Consider the following 18633-nt stretch of genomic DNA (forward strand, 5'->3'; position numbering starts at 1 on the left):
TGGAAAGAGTTGGGTCTGCTAGAAGAGTGCTAAGCAACTGCAAGTGTGTGTGACAGGATTAATATATCAGGAAGAAGAATTAACACGGAGGTGTTGTGAAGTGATTGTTAAGCTAAATTTGTCTAAACCAGTAACCTTAGGGATCCTGTAAGGGAGTCCAATGGAAAGAGGAGACCAGTTTGAATAAATAATGAGGAATTGAAGGAGTTATTTAAAATTATCCTTCTACTGTTTTTTACAGTCAGCATGAAACTAAGTTGTATGCAGTCTTGCCACTAATGCAGACTGTTTGCCCAGCCCTTGGTTCTGTCAAAATCAGAGATCAGAGGTTCACATCTCAGGAGAGTTAACAAAAGTCAAGTGATATAGAACTTAAATAGAAAAGGAGCTGTGGCCCTTTATCCATGGGATTTTCAAGAAGCCTTTAACAAAAGGATATTGGTGTTATATTCGGAGCTAGGATTCATACCAGCTTAATTCAGGCAAACAAACAAAGTTCTTGCAGCTTTTTGGTCCCAGGGGAAATATGGAGTGTGGTCATCAGGCCTGCTCAGTGGCACCTTGCAAAACTTCATCAGTGCTGTTTACAGAACTGGGACCAATCCCAGCTGTCGATGCATACAGAACTTCTCCGAATGATATATGGGATTAATCTGTTCCTACCAATGCTAAAATGAATAAGTTAAAAAGCCATTTTGAATTCTTCTCATTAGTTTGATTTATAAGCATTGGGAGTTCTGCATGATACTATTGAAAATTATCCCTATATTTGATTAAGGAAGGAGCACACTGAGAAGTGTATTTTAAAAGGTCCTTACGCAAGCCAGTTAGAATAGGTCATTATATATCACAGCTCACCTTACACTGTGCTGATTAGTCATGATTCAGACACAGGAGAGAGAAAACCTTCATCAGAGTCCTTGTCTGAGTGGCTGCGGAGCAATGCAGTGTACACAGCTGGTGTTGGTGCCTTGTTAGTGCCTTAAGTAAAAAAGCAAAGCAACTTTTATATATTTTAATTTGGAGATAAGATCAAAGGGCAGCCTGGGATTTGAGTTTTACTCACAGAAGTGTGGAACATCTGTTCAGATCTTTCCTTAGCCTATTTGCACTTGAAAGTACTAAGGCACGTTTAGATACTCTGCAAGGGAATTTCTTGCCCCCATCTTACCCTGAGCTCATATCCCTTGGCAACAGAGACCAGAAATCTAGTTGAAAGGGTGCTCATAAGAGGCAAATAAGAATTGCTTTGTGTGTGTATCCCCTCTTTCTGAAGCAGAACAGCAGCTTGTATGTTCTGTTCCTATTCCTACCTCTTGCAAATTTATTGAGTATGATTCATATTATTAGACGTGTGGCTCTTATAACTGTATTGTAATTTATATGTGGCTGTAGCCACAAAGAAACATAACATCAGTTCTTAAGTCTTTACTAGCTTCACCTTTTAGGTCTCTAAGGTTTCTACATCCATTTGTTCACTGGTTGGTCGTGCTTTAATAAAACATTCATAAAATATGTATTCTGGAAATGTAATGATTTCTACTAGGTCTGAACTGAATTCTAATATCTGTTTAGGAAATGAGAGGCATTTACACCCTACACTTCTTCCCATTAGGTTATACAAAACACCTGTTGTTCTGAAGGCGGAGTTTTAAATTGTTAGTTTTTGAGGTAGGAGTCAAACCAGAGTCCTTATGAAAGAAAGGTGTGATTAGTTACCTAAGCCATTTTGCAAGTTCAAACATCTCTTGAAGCTGGAACTTATATGGATGTTTTCTAGACCAGTACATTACTGCTGTTTAGGACTCACTTTCTGGCAATCAGGTCAACACCTGTTATGGCGTTCAAGAGGTTATTTGCACTTTGATACAAAAGAATAAATATAATTCATAGAATCATAGAATGGCCTGGGTTGAAAAGGACCTCAAAGACATGCAGAGTCTCCAACCAATAGACCAGGATGCTCAAAGCCACATCCAGCCTGGTCTTGAATGCCTCCAGGGATGGGGCATCCACAGCTTCTCTGGGCAGCCTGTTCCAGTGTTTCACCATCCTGGAGAATTGTCTCTTTTGTCTAGTGAGAGCTGCTTTTTGTACACTGCTTAGACAAAGTGGGTGATTTCCTGCTAGAGAATACTGATTTCTTGTCAGTTATCACAATGATAGTCTTCTGATCCCAAATCACTAATTACAGTCTGAGGCAGTGATCTTGGCACGTTATTGCCAGATGGAAGATTCATTTTACTGTTAATTAACAACTGATAAATGTTTGTCCACAAATACGTGTATTTACATAGGCAGGGTGCTCACTGTGTCACAAGGATGCTAATGGCTGAGAGAGCTAGTCTTATTAATGTGATCTAGTAATGGGAATGTCTGAGTAAATTAACTTGTCTGGCATTGTGAGCTGTCTTTCTGCCACCTGCATGGAAGCTCCCAGGCTTCAGGTTTTTGTCTGCCCAGTGCCACCTAAAGGCTTTGACAATTTCCCAATTAGCAAAACTGGTTTTTAAGTTGTTCATGAGGAACGCCCTTCTGTCTTTCTAGGAGGCAGCTGAAGGACAGGTTCCCCTCCAAGTTCTGTGTCACAAGGACATACATACTTAACACATCTGAAGAGATTTCTGGTGCACAGTACCATAGGTTTCAGTAGAAGAGCTTATTGTGTTTTATAGTATTGTCTGTACATCTTGAGGAAAGCAGGGAGCTGTAGAGATACCGTGTGTCCTGCTGCCCATCTGCCAGAATTCATTGTTAGATGGAAAACCCATAATTTAATAACATCCTGAAAATAATCATATTTGAAAATCTCAAGATTTTGTAACTTGCTCTTCACACTTCATAAAAGTGCCGGCTTAGCTGGCAACAGAAGAGAGGTATGGGTAATGTAAGGGGCTGCGGTGAAAAATCTTTCCAAGATCCCAGGAAGGAAGGACACTGAATCCTGGCATTACTGGTCATCTGTATTTTATCTGCAACTCTTGCTTCCACAAGACCAATACTTGGGGAAATTTTCAAGCTAATTTGGAGAAATGAGTGAAGTGATGACAGCAGTTGGCTTATGGAAGGCAGTCTGAAAAGGATGAGTGCCAAATTATTTCTTTAAGTAATAACCAGATGCAAAAATGGAGGGTAAGAAACAGCTGGTGATGAAAATTGTGAAATGGTCATAAATATAGATGGAGAAAATATCATGGTGTTAAAAAAAAAAAGGCAAATGCAATCCTAGAGTAAATCAGAAGGAGCTCGCAGCACAAGAAGCTCTTCTTGCATAGGATCTCTAGTTTTATGTTCAGTTTTGAGCATTCTTCCAAGAGTAGGACATTGACCTGCTGGTGAGGGCTGAGCAGAGAGCACTGATAATGGTTCCAGACCTACAAAATGTGGTCAGAAAGGAAAAATAGGATGTAGTTGGGTTCTGCAGTGTAGAGAACACTGTGGAGATACGATATTAGCCTTCAGAAATAAAAAATGCCTTAATGAGAAAGGGGAGAAGGCTCTACCATTCATGGTGCATTAGATGGAAATAATGGGCTTTAATTAGAGAAACAGGTTAGCTCATAGGAAAATATATTTACAGCGAGGATAATGAGTACTGCAGTTAATTGCTGGAGAAGAGTGTTTCTCTGCCTCCGGATATCTGAGATACATCTGTCAGGTACAGCTGACCCAGCTACAGGAGGTCCTGCATTAGGACTGAGGAGCTGGACACAGTGATTCTGGAGGAATCCCCTCCAGCTCTATGCTAACCCTCTTGTTTCACATTTAAACATCTTCTAAAACTTGTTTCTCCCCTGTTGCCTGCATGAGGACACGAGCTCAGTAAAATCTGAGGTGCTATTTCCACATTTCTGTTCAGAAAATTGATGATTCCCCATGGGGATGTTAGTCCAAAATTTATATCCTGTTTGCTCCTACTCGTAGCACCTCTGGCTGCCTGTGATTTTGTGTTACATGCCCTGTTTCAATTCTGCCTGCTGCTTATTGACTTGGCTTATTGCTGAAATGTGTGCAATGCCCAGGATTGCAACAAGTTGCCTGAAGCAGTTCTTCTCTCTTGATGAGGGAAATATTCTTACAAAGAATATTTCTGCATATTTTGCCAAAGATCTCTATAGATCATTTCATTTGAAGTATTATAGATTTGCCATTCAGGTTAAGCTGCCCAAATAATATTGGATGTGGATAAGGACTACTCAAGGTATAAAGCTATGCTCCAAACCTTGGAGTCTTCCATAGAAGAGAAACAACTCTTTTGCTCAGTGTCTGTGCAGCATGTGGCAGAATCCTGTTCCAGTGTTGCTGAATTAGAAATAACGCTAATTATGATTCCTAAGGTCTATTCAGTTCCCTCTACATCTGGCTGTATTTTGAACTTTTCCAAACACTTAAAAAAAGAGTATTACAAAAAAAAAAAAAAAAAAAAAGGAAGAAGGGAATAGTTTTAAGGTAGCATTGACTTTATAGAAAGGAAGAAAAGGAGAGACCTAACATACTGGGACATCAACTGTAGAGTAGTTGGTAAATTATGTGTAGCTTTAAGGTTTTTCCATTTTCTAATATTTTTACCGATCTAGTTTAAAATGTTGAAAGATTGTTATGGTAATGTAATGATTGATATAATAGGAAACAATATATTTTGTCTGTGCTACTATACTAACACTTTTTTTAGGTATATTTGTAAATTGGTTGGTGGACAAGCTAATTTACAGTGCTGAGTTCCAGAGGAGATTTGGTGCCTGATAAAAAGACGAGATGACTTTTGGAACTAAACCTATGGGGAAGACTGCCTGCTTCTGGGTTTGGAGTTGTTGATGTTTTGAAATAAAATAATTGTGTTCTCTTTGAAATGGTTTTCAGTTACCTATAAAAGTAGATAGGGGGAGGAGGGCTGTCAAATCTGATAGATTTATTGTAAGCAGATACTCCCTTGTTGCCCCCATGATGGATGGAAGCAAATTCTGGAAAATACAGCACTCAGTTTCTGCTATTCTGTTCTACTCATCCAATAGTGTTCTTCACATTCAGCTTGACCCTACTGCATCCTAACTGCAGGCTTCCTGGGGAAACTGGTGGTTTTTCTATGCTAGGATTCTAATTGTGGATTAAGGCAACACCTTCATACAAAATAAAACAGAAATCAAAATTACCCTTGTGTTTATTGTAGATTCTAATTTTTTCCCTTTTGTTTTTGTGCAGATTGTTTCTCAGAGGAAATTCTCCAAGTCCTTACTCAAACATGGGAACACAGCAGGGAAGTCATCTATAACAGTAAGCCAGTCTTAAATACGCTTTTATTTTCCTGTTGTTTAAAGGCAGCTAATGGGACTAATTCTGCCTAAAAGCATTATGCTAAGGCACCAGAACAACCCTTGACTGAGAAGTCAAATCATTTATTTAAAAGATTACTTCTACATTTCTGATAAATACTTGCTATAATGGCAACAAATAATATAAGATTTGTACAAAAGCCATAACATTTACTACTACTGCTACTGCTTGTAAGATACTTCGATGACAACGAGAAAGTCTTACTGCTTTATCACTCTTATCTAAAGCTTTCAAATCCTCAGAAATTCATTTTAACTCACTTTTAACTGCATTTATGATATTGTGTATGAACTGCTTCACAAATATTCTTTATAAAATTAAATATAAAATTCTTCCATGGTTCTCATTGGAATGGTAAAGAGACTTGATGTTTCTAGGCCTTTGGACTTTTTACAGTGTCTTTAAAAAAATCACAGCACACTGACACGCACAACCCAACACCAAATGCAGATATTTTATGATATTTGCTATTTTAGCTTTGTTGTAATGCAATTACAGACTGGACAATTAAAGGACCCCATGTATGTCTTGAAATATGAAAATCAGTGTATTACTTCTCTTTCATCTTTCTCTTTGCCATCTTGTTTGGGAGATCAAGGTTGTCTGCACTGAACATAGCATGCTTGTGACATCTGCAGCTTGGCATTAAGACAGATTATATCAAAACATTCTGCTCAATTGCTTCATGGCGCTGCGAAGGATTTTCTTCCTTGATTTACAATTAGTCAGATGGGTTTCTTTTGGCTTGATTGTTCAGGTATTTTTTTCATGTCTTCAGCCACAGTGGAGAGCAGAATATGAGAAACAGTGCTTTCTGAGAGCCCAGGGAATCTTCTTTCTTAGATGTCTTTCTTGGTCTATGACTGGGAAGAGGTTTTCTTAAATATGTAAAATGAAACTCATTTTTATTCATAGAATGGCCTGGGTTGAAGAGGACCACAATGCTCATCCAGTTCCAACCCCCTGCAATATGCAGGTCACCAACCAGCAGACCAGGCTGCCCAGAGCCACATCCAGCCTGGCCTTGAATGCCTCCAGGGGTGGGGCATCCACAGCCTCCTTGGGCAACATGTTCCAATGCCTCACCACCCTCTGGGGGAAAAACTTCCTGCTGATATCTAACCTAAGCCTCCCCATCTCAGTTTAAAACCATTCCCCTTGTCCTATCACTATCCACCCTTGTAAACAGCCGTTCCCCCTCCTGTTTATACTCTCCCTTCAAATACTGGAAGGCCGATATGAGGTCTCCCTGGAGCTTTCTCTTCTCCAAGCTAAACAAGCCCAGTTCCCTTATTTCCTGATTGGAGAGGTGCCCCAGCCCTCTGATCATCTTAGTGGTCCTCCTCTGGACCCGCTCCGAGAGCTCTGCACCTTTCTTCTGCTGGGGGCTCCAGCCCAGAACATAGTTGGCCTTCTGTGCTGCAAGCACACACTGCTGGCTCATGTCCAGCTTCTCATCCACCAGGGCTCCCAAGTCCTTTTCCATAGGACTGCTCTCAAGGAGCTCTTCCCCCGCCTGTATAAGTATCTGGGATTACCCCAGCCCAAGTACAACACCTCCGCTTATTCTGGGACTGGAAAGGAATCTCCCAGGTTCCTGTCTGAACAGAGGTAGGAGCGAGTTTTGCTCTCTAAAGAGCTGATGTTTTTGCCTACTGAGACTATTGGGGCACGCTTTACCTCATCCATCCCTGTGACCTTCTAGATACCCCTCCTGTTCCATGACAGACACAAATAAGTTCAGTTGCTAGCTCAACTAAAATAACTAAACTTTCTAGTAGAATCTTCTGGCAAGAATTTGTGGTCTCTAAACAAGTGCTTTGTCTAGAATGGTTTGTTCTACAGGCTCGTTCTGCAGGCTTGTTCAGAACGGTTCTGTGACTGATAGGGCGGGGGGACCCACAGACCCACGCCATGGGAAAGGGAAGAAGGGAAAGTGTGAGGGGAATCGGCAACGGTCTGAGGAGAAACTAATTTATGAAATAAGATATTGGAATGCAGGATAGCACACTATCATACAATGTAATACAATATAATTGGAATTGGAGATAAGAAATAAAATGAGAGTGTCCGAAAAACTGAAGGCCTTATTCTAAGTTTATTCTAAGAACAGCGAGCAGTCCAAGCTACCTTGGCTTCTGGTCTGTGGTTCTAAAGAGCAGGCTTTCTCCAGAGCAGTTTCCTCCAGTGGGAGAAAACTGAACTCAGACAAAGATTACTGTGAGAAGAGCTTGCTGTCTGGGCAGAGCAAGTGGAAATTGATGAGTTAGAATTATTTCTGATCCTAAGGTACATGCCACTTGTTTGTCAAAGCCTAATTTCCAAGCATGTTTAGATTACTGAATTTTGAGTTTTTCATGGAATTCTGAATTGCCTGCCTCAAGCCTGGTTTGCAATATAATTGTATAATAGTATAATAGTATAATAGTAATCTCATCAGTACATTTTTATTGTGTGGCATTCGGAAAAAAGAGAACCTCTCTCAGTTTCTCCAGCTAGAAGTCTGTCAACCTTTACAGGAAAGGTTCACTTTTTTTTGTTAAAAACACTTGCAAAACTGTGTGCAAGTCCCAGGGTGCTAGTTGCTTTTTGCTGCATAGTATTTTTTAAGCCACCAGACCAATATGGAAGATAAATGTGTCAGATTCTGTGGGCCAAACTTTCAGCAAGTTCAGATTTGCCTGGCAACAGGTAAATCACTCATATGCATCAGTAGGATTTTACTTTAATGCAGTTAGACATTTGTGTCCCTAAATGGCTACATGTGAATATTTGGCGTGAGGAAATGCCACAGTTCATTACTGTGAGCTGTCATAGCCAAAATATTCATGACTCGTGAAATTCTACTTAATTTAATTCATTGCCAGTTAACATAACATTCTAATTGCTTCTTGGGAATGCTGAGAAGCAAACAGAATGAACTCTTAGGGAAAACACCTTTCCTTCCCACTTCCTGGAAATTAACTTCAGTACAGACACATCTGCTGCTCCTTTCATGGTCTCTACTCCCCTTGTTTTCAACACGTTAGCTCTGCTGCTCTGCTGAGGGGAAATATGGTGCAGGAGGTAAGGATCAGAGCACAGAGATTTCTGTTTTGTCCTTCATTGCTTCTGACTGTGTTTAGCTCCCTGCTACCTCTTGCTTATTCATTTTCTCTGCTCTGTCATGGGCTTACCCACAGGCCACAGTCCCTGGGGGCGTCCCTGCTCCATTGTGGGCATACCTGTGGGCAATGTGCAAGACACGTATTGTTAGGAAATGTGGGGTTTTTTTGTTTGTTTTTGTTTTCTTTTTGTCATGTGATATGCAGGGAGAACATGCAGGCTTAGGAAATAGCAAATTGAATATAATGTGGTTTGTTTCAAAGAACGTTTCTTGGTAATAAACCTCAGATTTGTTTAAGTTAATATCTTCTCTCCACTGAAGCATTTTAATGTCCTAGTCATGATAAATGCTATAGTATTTTGGTTTTTTTAACAACACTGAATAGCACAGTGATGGACATTATTATCAGTAGAGCTTATGTATCTGAAAGATCCATGGTATGTTAATTTAGTGTTACTCCCTTCTGACTCTACAATAAATGATTTTGCAAACATAGCTATTGCAGTAAAACTACACCAGGAGAACTCTCCTATTGTATATGTGCCTTTCATTGCGATTTGTGGCAAGTGACTTCACTACTTTTTCCATTTGTCTGGCTTTAGACCCAAATAATCCAACTCACATATAGTCCTTTTCTTCTCCTGGATAATGTGAGACTAAGTGGAATTCTCCACTGTTGCACCTAAGAGAAAGTACTTTATCAGATGAAAGGGATTACTGAGGGATGTGGAGGTCTGTTCATTGACAGGTATTGATAAGACATTGTCATCTAATGAAAAATGATTCTGTTTTGGAATCTTAATGTGTTGCTGCATATTAACTGAGTAAGGGGTTCACCGAGTGCTATTAACCCTTCCTGATTGCAAAGAGAAGCATATTAACTACGCTTTAGCTTCGTAATGGGGTCTGTAGTCTTCACGTGGGGAAATGATGTCTTTCTCCATTTTCATTACACCATGCAAAACTCAAATGTAGCTCTCCATTTAGGTGATAGCTGAGGAATTGTCTGGCAATGACGACTACGTTGAACTTTCATTCAGTGCACGGAAATTGGATGACAAGGTAAGCTGCATGTTATTAACCTTACCAAAAGATGTAAAAGAGTGCCTGCAAATGTAATTTGATGAGATTTTCACCTACAGATATTTTTTGCCTTATATTATTAAACACATCAGAGATTTCAGATCGATGTTCACAATGAAGCTTTCCTTAAGTTGTGAAGTAATTAAAAAAAATCTCAAGGGAATCTAATTAAAACCAAGACAATTTAATTATGCTATAACCAAGACAGTTTAATTACTTAAAATGCCACAGATCAGGAGTGCTTAGAGAAGTGAGCTTTCTATAAGTAGTCAAAAATGATACAGTTGAAGCAAGCGTTTTAAAATAAAGTTAAAGACACAGCTCATCTTTTTCAGTAAGAAAACTCTCCACTAACTAAAATATTACTCTTCATTATAAGAAATATCTTTCTGAAAATATGCCACAAGCAGTACAGTCTTGGAAATCCAGGTGATTGCTTGTAAGGCGCAGTGTCTGTAATTTAACTGTACTAGAAGGCACGGTTATTTGAAGTAGCCTGGAGAATATCTTTTTAATTAATAGGTGTCAAAAGACCATAACCCTTTTTTAGACAATAAGGCTTTTTTAGATAATAATTGAAGACCAGACAATTACTGTTGTACTGGATCACAGTATCCACTATTTCTCTCCTATGTATGAAGCTACTTCCAATTAGAAACATATTGTAGCCCGGCACAAAATTTTGCTATTCTGATACTGTGAGCATGTAGTTGTAAAAATTTGATGTATAGCTTAAGATCAAATCTATCAGAGTGCTTTTGGATATATATATCAGATTTCCGAACTGCAAAAAATAACTCAGGCAAGCAGAGAATGATTAATAGTACTGGAATTTATTCATAACAGGTAAATAACATTACTTTGCTCAGGATCATTAACAATCATAAGTGATCAGAACCCTAATTTTTTTCTCCTTTGAAAGATGAATTACCTCTTCCTTCAGAGTTACTGGACTCTTAGTGTTTCTGAATCATATAATTTATTTAGGCACAGATTTAACAACCTTGTCTAAAGATATCCATCTTTAGACCTGATTTCAAAAGCTGCACACAAGCTTTTACTGTTCCATGTGGTGTCACATCTACAAAAAGGAAAAGATGTGTACAACATAATAAGACCTCATTTGCTCATTGCTTTTCCCCAGATGTATAATGTAATTAAGTGTAAATATTATGATTGCTGTAGGCTATTGTTGATATTCACTAAAAAACTCTGCCAGAATGTGCTTCAAAACTAGTCCACTGTTTTTGGGCAATAGCTTTAGAGTATGGTTGAAATACTTACAGGGTTAAGTGAAGAAGGATCATTCAGAAATACTGCAAAAGCATGATTGCTTTTGCCATTTTAACATGTTTAGTCAAAGTGGGCTTTATCTACTAAAAAACAATCCTGTATCATCTGCATGACTCTTCATCTATTATTTGAATCAAAACTCCTGTCTTCAGCTGATGAAAATGGCTTAAATCCTCTTACAGTTGAAATGAATCTTTCAATTTGCTCCAGCTAGACATGTCTCTAAACCTGGATGAAATTTAGCTGTCTTCATTTATAAAAAGAGGCTATGACTTTGGATATGGCCCTGAATGAATTCAGATGTCAGTGGATGCAAAGCACTGTTAGTAATCACTAAGCTTTGAAATTCTTTAAGTTGCACAATCGCAAAGTTTGAAATTATTTAAATTGGTGAGAAAACTTGCATACTCCAAAGTTACATAAATGTCCAAGAAAGACATCAGAGAATGGACAAGAGCCCATTTGGTGAAATCCTAGGCAAGGTACTGCATGCCTGTCCCTGCTCAGGGGTCTGATGACCTGAGCAGGGAGCTCACAGTGCTGCACAAGATCACCTCTGTCACCCCAGGGTTTCCTGCACTGGTGTCTGTGGGGTTGACACAAGACAACATGAATCTTTTGTTCACAAATAAGGAGTAAAGGAAAGTGTGGGAGAAGGTTCTGAATGTGCTTAATGGGTAAAAGTTTCTTCCCATTTCTTACTATTAGTGGTTTCTTGAAGGGACGAGAATGTTTTTCTTCAACTCTTTAAAGGAAAACTCCTCGAAAGACAATCCAGATTGTAGTCCTTGAACAAATGAGAGAAAAAAGTGTGACCAACAGATTTTTGGCAGATTAAACAAAATTTGCTATCATTTCACAGGCAGTATACTTTTGTTTGGTTTTTACTCCCTCTATATAATACTGCAAGAGTTTTAGAGGCACCGTATAACACATAAAGCCTGGATTTTCCTGAGGAGGTGGCTGAAACATTCAGTATAAAATTATAGAAAGTCACAGTAAGAAGGCTTCCTTTAGTTAACTGCCTTTGCAGAGATAGAGGTTATAGTTTTATTGCAGTACTTGTTTGGAAGGTATAACTGTATTTTCATGCCCAGTCAGCTCAGGTGACATGTCCTTGTTTCAAGAGATCTGCTGAGAGCACTTCAAAGAGGAACAACAACTTTTGAAAAGGTTCTACTGCATTAATAGCTGTGTCACAATTACCATAACAAGCAGCTACATGTTTATGGCAGCTGTAATAAATTAGGAGCAGTGAAGCAGTCAGACTGCTTTTCCTCTTCTAAGCGAGGCAGTTATCATGGCCTGAGATACTCCAGCAAATGTCTGCAAAGTAAAAGCTACTGCCACTTTTTATGTATTCCTTTGGTGCTGAAGGACCAAAGAAATTCTTAAAAGCTGTGTCTTGATACTGATGCATTTTCAAAACTAATCAGTGCCTTCTGGATGTTTCAGTCCTTTTCTGGGAGATCTCAACCTGTAAACCTGAGCTTTGAAAAGTGTTTTGCCTTGAAAATGAGCATACCAAAACATCATGCATCAAAATAAGTGCTCAGAAAAAGTAGGTACATTTTTAAAGTACAAGCCCTGTATTGATGTTATTATTGTGTGCACATACTGAAGTGACAGTGTGCATTTTACCACCAGCAAATGCATTATATTTATCATATAAGCAGTATTAAAATATCAGAACAACTTTCATTGCCGCTATTTTTCTTAAAGAAGATGCTCTTGTGAGATAAAGCAAAGCTGGTAGATTTAGCAGAACAACCAAAATTTATTGAAAATGCTAACTATGCTGTAGCTGAATTTAAAAAAAAAAGTCGTAATTCAGCATATCAGTTTTGAGTCCTTACCAGGCATCTTTGATACTGAAGAAGTATTGGTTTATACCTTGATTGTAGAAGGAAGTAAGCATTGTTTTTTGCATTGAGCAGGGGTGACGGAAGCTATTGTCAGTAGTGATTTTTTTTTCCTTTAGATGATATTGCCTTGTTTATTAAAACCAGGTATTAAAAATTGCATTTCTTATGCTGATGTTTTCTGTGTCGGTTTTCATAATATTCGGCTGAGAATGAATATTTTGAGTTTTCTCTCAAAATCCTTTCCTTTTCTGAAGATTCTGCACTGCAGGATTCGTTCTTTGGATACATCACTTTGAGTTGTTTTCCTTTAGATAACGTTTCTCATCAAACTTGTGTTTCATAAAGAATCTGCTAAACGCTAAGCTGTCACTCAGTCTTAAACAATACGCTTATGAATGCGAAGAGGCACGTCAGTCTTTTTTAATCCTATGCATTCTGTATTTTTGGTGTCAATAGAATTAAACCAGTTGCCTCACTCTCTTCTGTGCAGTAGTAACCTTTCACAGTTTGATCACCAAAGCTCTTCAAAAAACCAAAAAATTTCAAGCTTTGAAATCAGCCCACATGCTAAATCTACATCAGGGCCTCAAGTCAAACTCTGGAAGCACAGAATTTGTGCAGGGTGTTGTGCTGGTTCTACACACTCTTACATGAAGTGTATTGTTACCATGTAATTGAAACAAATGGGCCAACATATGGCTTTGTTATTTAGAGCTCTGTGTGAAGAAATTTAACAAATACATAATTACTTTATGGTGGTTTTTAAACACACAGTTGCCGTTTCTTTTGTAGAAAGTACTCACCAAATACTATGAGCACAATGACATTGATGAGTCTCATTTTGATGGCATGGAAAAGACCACAGATTGCATGACTCTTGCCCAAGTCTTCATGATTCTTAAGAGATTCATCTCCTTCCCCAGACATTGAAGTTCTGATTTCCCTTTTCAAAGCCCTGATTTCTTTCCTTGCTTTGCCCTTAGGAAATAGTAATAAAATTCCAAAAACAAGTTTGACCAAAATGTTGTACCTAGAATTTGGCTAACATTTTATTCAAAGCTGTTCCGAGTGGCTATCTGTCTAGACAGAAATAATTATGAAGGGCTTTTTGTGAGGAGAAAATGGCGGAACAGTGCATATTACAAGCATTTTTGTATTTACACTTCTGTAGAAACACCACAAAACCAGAATTCCTCACTTCCCCAGGTTGATGCTGAGGTGTGTTGTTTGATATGTGGCATGCAGAGAATACTATCTGCATAAAGTTAATCTTGTGGCTCTTTTGAAGAAGAAAACGAAGATGAGAGTCAAAAATAAAGAAAATGGAGTCCATTTGGGCCCGCCTGTTGGATCACAGCACAGTTAAGGATATGAATGAGCTGGCTTTTCGCTCCAGCTGTGGAGATCAAATGCCCAGTGACCCTTCTTCAACACAGCCAGCTTGTGCAAAAAAAAACCCCAGATATTGTTGAATCATAAGAGGCCATGGCCACATTGAGGGTATACTACAGAAGACAAATTAATTTAGGATTGTGTATGAACGTTTTGACTTACTAGATGATTGCAGAACCAAACAGAGGTGCACAATGGTGCAATGAAAATGCCTATCACAGATATCACTTGATACAGGTACAAATTTTTTTTTTTTTTTTTTTTTTTTTTTTTTTCATTTCCTTCTCTGTTTCTCCTCTTTACATGGTTTGAGTTTTCACATTCTGAAGAGGACTTAACTTTTCTAACCTTCTCTAATCCATCTTGCCAATATTTGTATTAACTGATAGCAGCATGACATCCTGCCCTATTAACTTCATTCAGAGAGGGTGTGAAAGTAGCATTACATTCAGTGCCACTATAGAGTACGCTACAGAGGCCACTGCATGGTAAGTCAAAAGACCAAACAGGCTTGGAAGTAGAAAGAAGCATGCTAGATCAATGAAGGAGCTAAAGCTCAGCAATCCGGAGTGGGGGTAAGAAGGCAAAAAAACTGTGAAGTGTGATTTTACCCTTGTGCCTGCCATGATTGAGTAGCAAACTGAGAACAACAGCAGTGCCACAGAAGTCCTTGTGGAACAAGCACAGGAGTGAAATATTGCTGAGGGACACTGGGAGATTTTACTGAAATCACACTGTTGCTGTTTTTTCATTAGCAGTCAGGAAAGCACAGGTGCAGTATGCCTGAAAGTCTAAAAGAAGTAGAATTCTCAAGAGCAACTTGTCCTATGTTTTGTTTTAGGATTTTTTCAGCAAATCTGATCCCTTTCTGGAGATTTTCCGGATGAATGATGATGCAACCCAACAACTTGTTCACAGGACTGAGGTAAGGAACAGGGCTGTGTTTCCTTTCCAAGGACATAGGTAGGCTATCATGTAGTATAGTTTATGCTTCAGCTATTAAAAAAAAAATTAAAATATTCCAAGCACCCATGTTTAAAAACACTTCTATCTCATGTGCAATTATTGACTAATGGGCATTGACTTCCTCATGTGGGAGTAAGGGAAGATAGTACTGAAGCCAAAGATTCAAGTTTAGTTGAACTGGCAGATACTCTGTTTATAAGTCAGTACTTACAAAGATTGTATTTAGCCCAAACCATGCTACAGACCGAATCAGAATTTCCTATTGATAGTATGTTTCATCAACTCCACCTCTCCTACCTTGCTATGTTGGTTTCTTTATATTTGTTTCTTGTGCCTCAGTACTTTTATTGCTTCCAGGACAATGACTGGCACTGTCTTAAAAAGAGCTGTGGCAGGTATCTGGGGTTATGAGCCCTGCTTATTATGGATTTCATAAAGTCTTCTACCAAGGAAGATGATGTGTCCATAAGTTGATACTGCCTATCCTGATTGCCCAGGCCTGCATCTCTTCCATGCCTTCCAGTTCAGGAACGTATCCCACAACCTTTCTTCTGCCAGTTGCATCCCTACTTGGTATGGCATTACTGGGGCAATCTCTGTAGCATGTGAGGCCCATTTCTCAGTTGTGCTCCTTTTTGGGGCTTTCCAGAGCAGATGTGTTAGAAACTTCAGGTTGCTCCGGGGCAAATATCCTGTGTATGTTGTTCTGCTAACCTCCAGCTGTTCTCTACTTGCTTCTCTTTATAGTGAACACACTGTTTTGAAAATTGTGGCTACTAGCATTCTGTTTAGAAATGTGCAAATGTTAAGGGTTCTCTTATTTCTTTTCACTCTCAGGTTGTGATGAATAACTTAAATCCAGCCTGGAAGACCTTTAAAGTGTCTGTAAATTCTCTGTGCAGCGGAGACCAGGATCGTAGGCTAAAGGTAAGAAGCAGTTCCTACTTTCTGAATTGTTTTACTCATAGAAAACAAGACTTTGTCTGCCTTTTTCAATTGAAAATTGCTATTCTGCTCTGCCCTCTGGCAATCAAGATGATCACACGGCTGTTTTATGATTAACACAATCAAATTAAGGATGCAGAGAACTGATAATCCGCTGTAATCAGCAGATTACGCTCTACTGTTCTTAGAGTACCTTGGAGAAATAATGGGACTGTTTTTGCCAATCAGTTGGATAATTTGAACCCAGCACCATTTAACTGGTGAACATATACTCAAGAGAAATTTCTGCCCTGACACCATTTTATCTATTCTTTCCTTGCTTTTCTGGTTGGAGACTCTCTGTAAATGAAACACTTATTAATGTACTCAGTTAACATATCTGAAAAATGGGATGGCCACAGAAAGGCATATGCCATAGTAATGACAGTGCTAACAGAAAGACTGACAGTTGAGAACTCAGAGCTCTATATAGAAAAAATCTTCTTGTGGATAATTTGGATTAAATCATGTGTGAATCATTTTTTTCTATTCTTCTAACCCGGTTTAAGGTTAATACTAAACTCTAAAAATTAAAAAATGTTTGTGAATGTAACAAGGAGAACTGTCCCCAGTATGTTTAGCCTCTTGGACCTGGTGGGAGAACACCAGACACAAAAATACCATTGTTGTTGGTCACACTGAGGTTTCTAACAAAACTGACCCTTCTCTCTGCAAGCCTTTCTTCTAACAACACTACATTTGTATAAACGTTCAGAAATGATGCTGTCATTTTCACTTATTACATACCATAGGATGTGCTGTGCTGATAGGAAAAAAAAAATAATAAAATGCATGGTCTCCTCATGTTGCAGTGCATTCCATGAATGCATGGAAAAGATTAAAAAATACTCCTATGAGTGCCTAAATTTATATTGGCTACACTGATTGTGATTTATGACTTCACAAAATCAGTATTGTTGTTGTGGAACAATGTTGATACAAACACAATGCTTGTATGTATACATTTGTATAGCAGGGGATGCACAAGGAAGACACAGAAATGAATAGTATCTTTATGTATTTGTTGGTGTCCTTTGTGACAGTTGTCAGCAAAGAACATGAGTTCTTTGCCAAGGACAAAAGAAGCACAAAAGTGTGAGGAAGTCTGAGGGAACAGGAGATGTAACAAGGAAAAATAAAAGATGGAGTAGTTGTAGTGTGGGATTCTTAGAAGGCCAGAGCAAAGTGTTTGTGATGGGTGCATCTGAGATGCTGGAAGGACGTTCAGTACCTCAGGTGGTACAGGGAAGCATATGCAGCAGATCTTTCTATTACTGTCTTAGTTGGTAAATGGTCAAACCATTTGTATTTGGCATGCTCAGCGGGATTGGAGCAGAGCTGCAGAAGATGAGATGGAGGCTGTTCTTTTCCCCACATCTCATTCTTTATTATAAACTGCAAGCAAAATTAACAGCATTGGCTAAAGAGGATTTCTAACACAAACGAAGAAGCGTGTAGGAGTTATTTATTGTAGCATCTGTAGTATGACAGTAATGTGAGATGTCAGGATAATGACTTTATCTTGGGAGGCTGCAATTTTCTAAATTAATGGAATAGAATAAATATCTACAAGCTACTGCCTGAGACGCAGAAAACAAGCAAATTGTTCTGTGTTGTATAATCAATATAGTTCTCGGGGGCGATGCGGGTGTGGGAAGCAGCTATCTAGATGGAGTAACGTGACTGATATGAGGGATTTAAAGGAGAATCGACTGTGAATACTACTGGCATCTTTGAGGACTGGGTTGTTACTTCCTGACATAAGGGAAGCACTAGAGAAAGCAGTGCGGCTGCTTGTTTGGACGCTGAGTTCCCTTCATAACTTTGGTAGGGCTGGGAGCTGAGCTACTGCTTTTGAACAGAATGAACTCTGAAAGACTTGGAAAGGCTGAGCAACTCTTTGATCTGCTAAAGAAGGGCAAGCCACTGGTAGAAGCAGCTTATGCATAAAGTATCCTAAATTGGAACAAGTAACATCATTAGTAGTGTGACGGTAAAGGTTTGGAACAGGAGATAGAGTGTATTTCTGTCATTCGAAGAGGTTTGTGAATATGTGGCCTTTAAATCACTTAGATGGGAAATTCTAGGAGGAGGCGCAAATGAAATGTGATGCCTAGAATGTCATGGCAATAAGAAGTCCATAAGGATAGAGAGATGTGATTTAGAGGTAGAAATGTGCTTTAATATCTTTGAGATTGAGGTGAGAAGGTATTATAAAGGATAAGATTTCAGCTTGGACAGGAAAGATGGGTCTGGAAATAAAGGGGGAGATCTTTGAGCCATGAGTAGAGAGACAGCAGTTGAATTTGTTTGCAGATGATACTGTCAAAAGATAGGGTGAAGAGAAATGAGAGTAGTCCTTTACGACTGCCAGTAGAGAAGACAGGGGAAAGTGAATGAGGGGAATGGACAAGGTGAAAATGAAACCAAGTTGGATCTTATGAATTTATTGACAGTTTTCAAAATAGTCTGATTCTGCAGGATGTATGTTGGATTTTGTGTTTTTTTTTTTTGTTAGTTGGTGTTTTGATTTGAGTATGTAAGTGTTTACAGGCCGTGATTTAGATGTCTGAATGTTTGCCTAAGGCTACAGCTCACATTTTCACAGGAAAG

General features: G+C 38.8%; 1 protein-coding gene across 1 annotated transcript in view; it reads left to right on the top strand.

Annotated features, from left to right (window-relative positions):
* CPNE4 (copine 4) overlaps positions 1–18633 on the top strand; it is a gene marked incomplete at both ends in the record, with an annotated part of 177015 nt that overhangs the window by 72859 nt on the left and 85523 nt on the right. The window contains 4 exons of the mRNA XM_079538280.1: positions 5200–5271; positions 9425–9499; positions 14912–14995; positions 15874–15963. Coding sequence (XP_079394406.1) covers positions 5200–5271; positions 9425–9499; positions 14912–14995; positions 15874–15963 — 321 coding nt within the window. The remainder of the gene's footprint in view (positions 1–5199; positions 5272–9424; positions 9500–14911; positions 14996–15873; positions 15964–18633) is intronic.

The sequence above is a fragment of the Tetrao urogallus genome, assembly GCF_951394365.1.
Source record: "Tetrao urogallus genome assembly, chromosome: 7".
NCBI lineage: Eukaryota > Metazoa > Chordata > Aves > Galliformes > Phasianidae > Tetrao > Tetrao urogallus.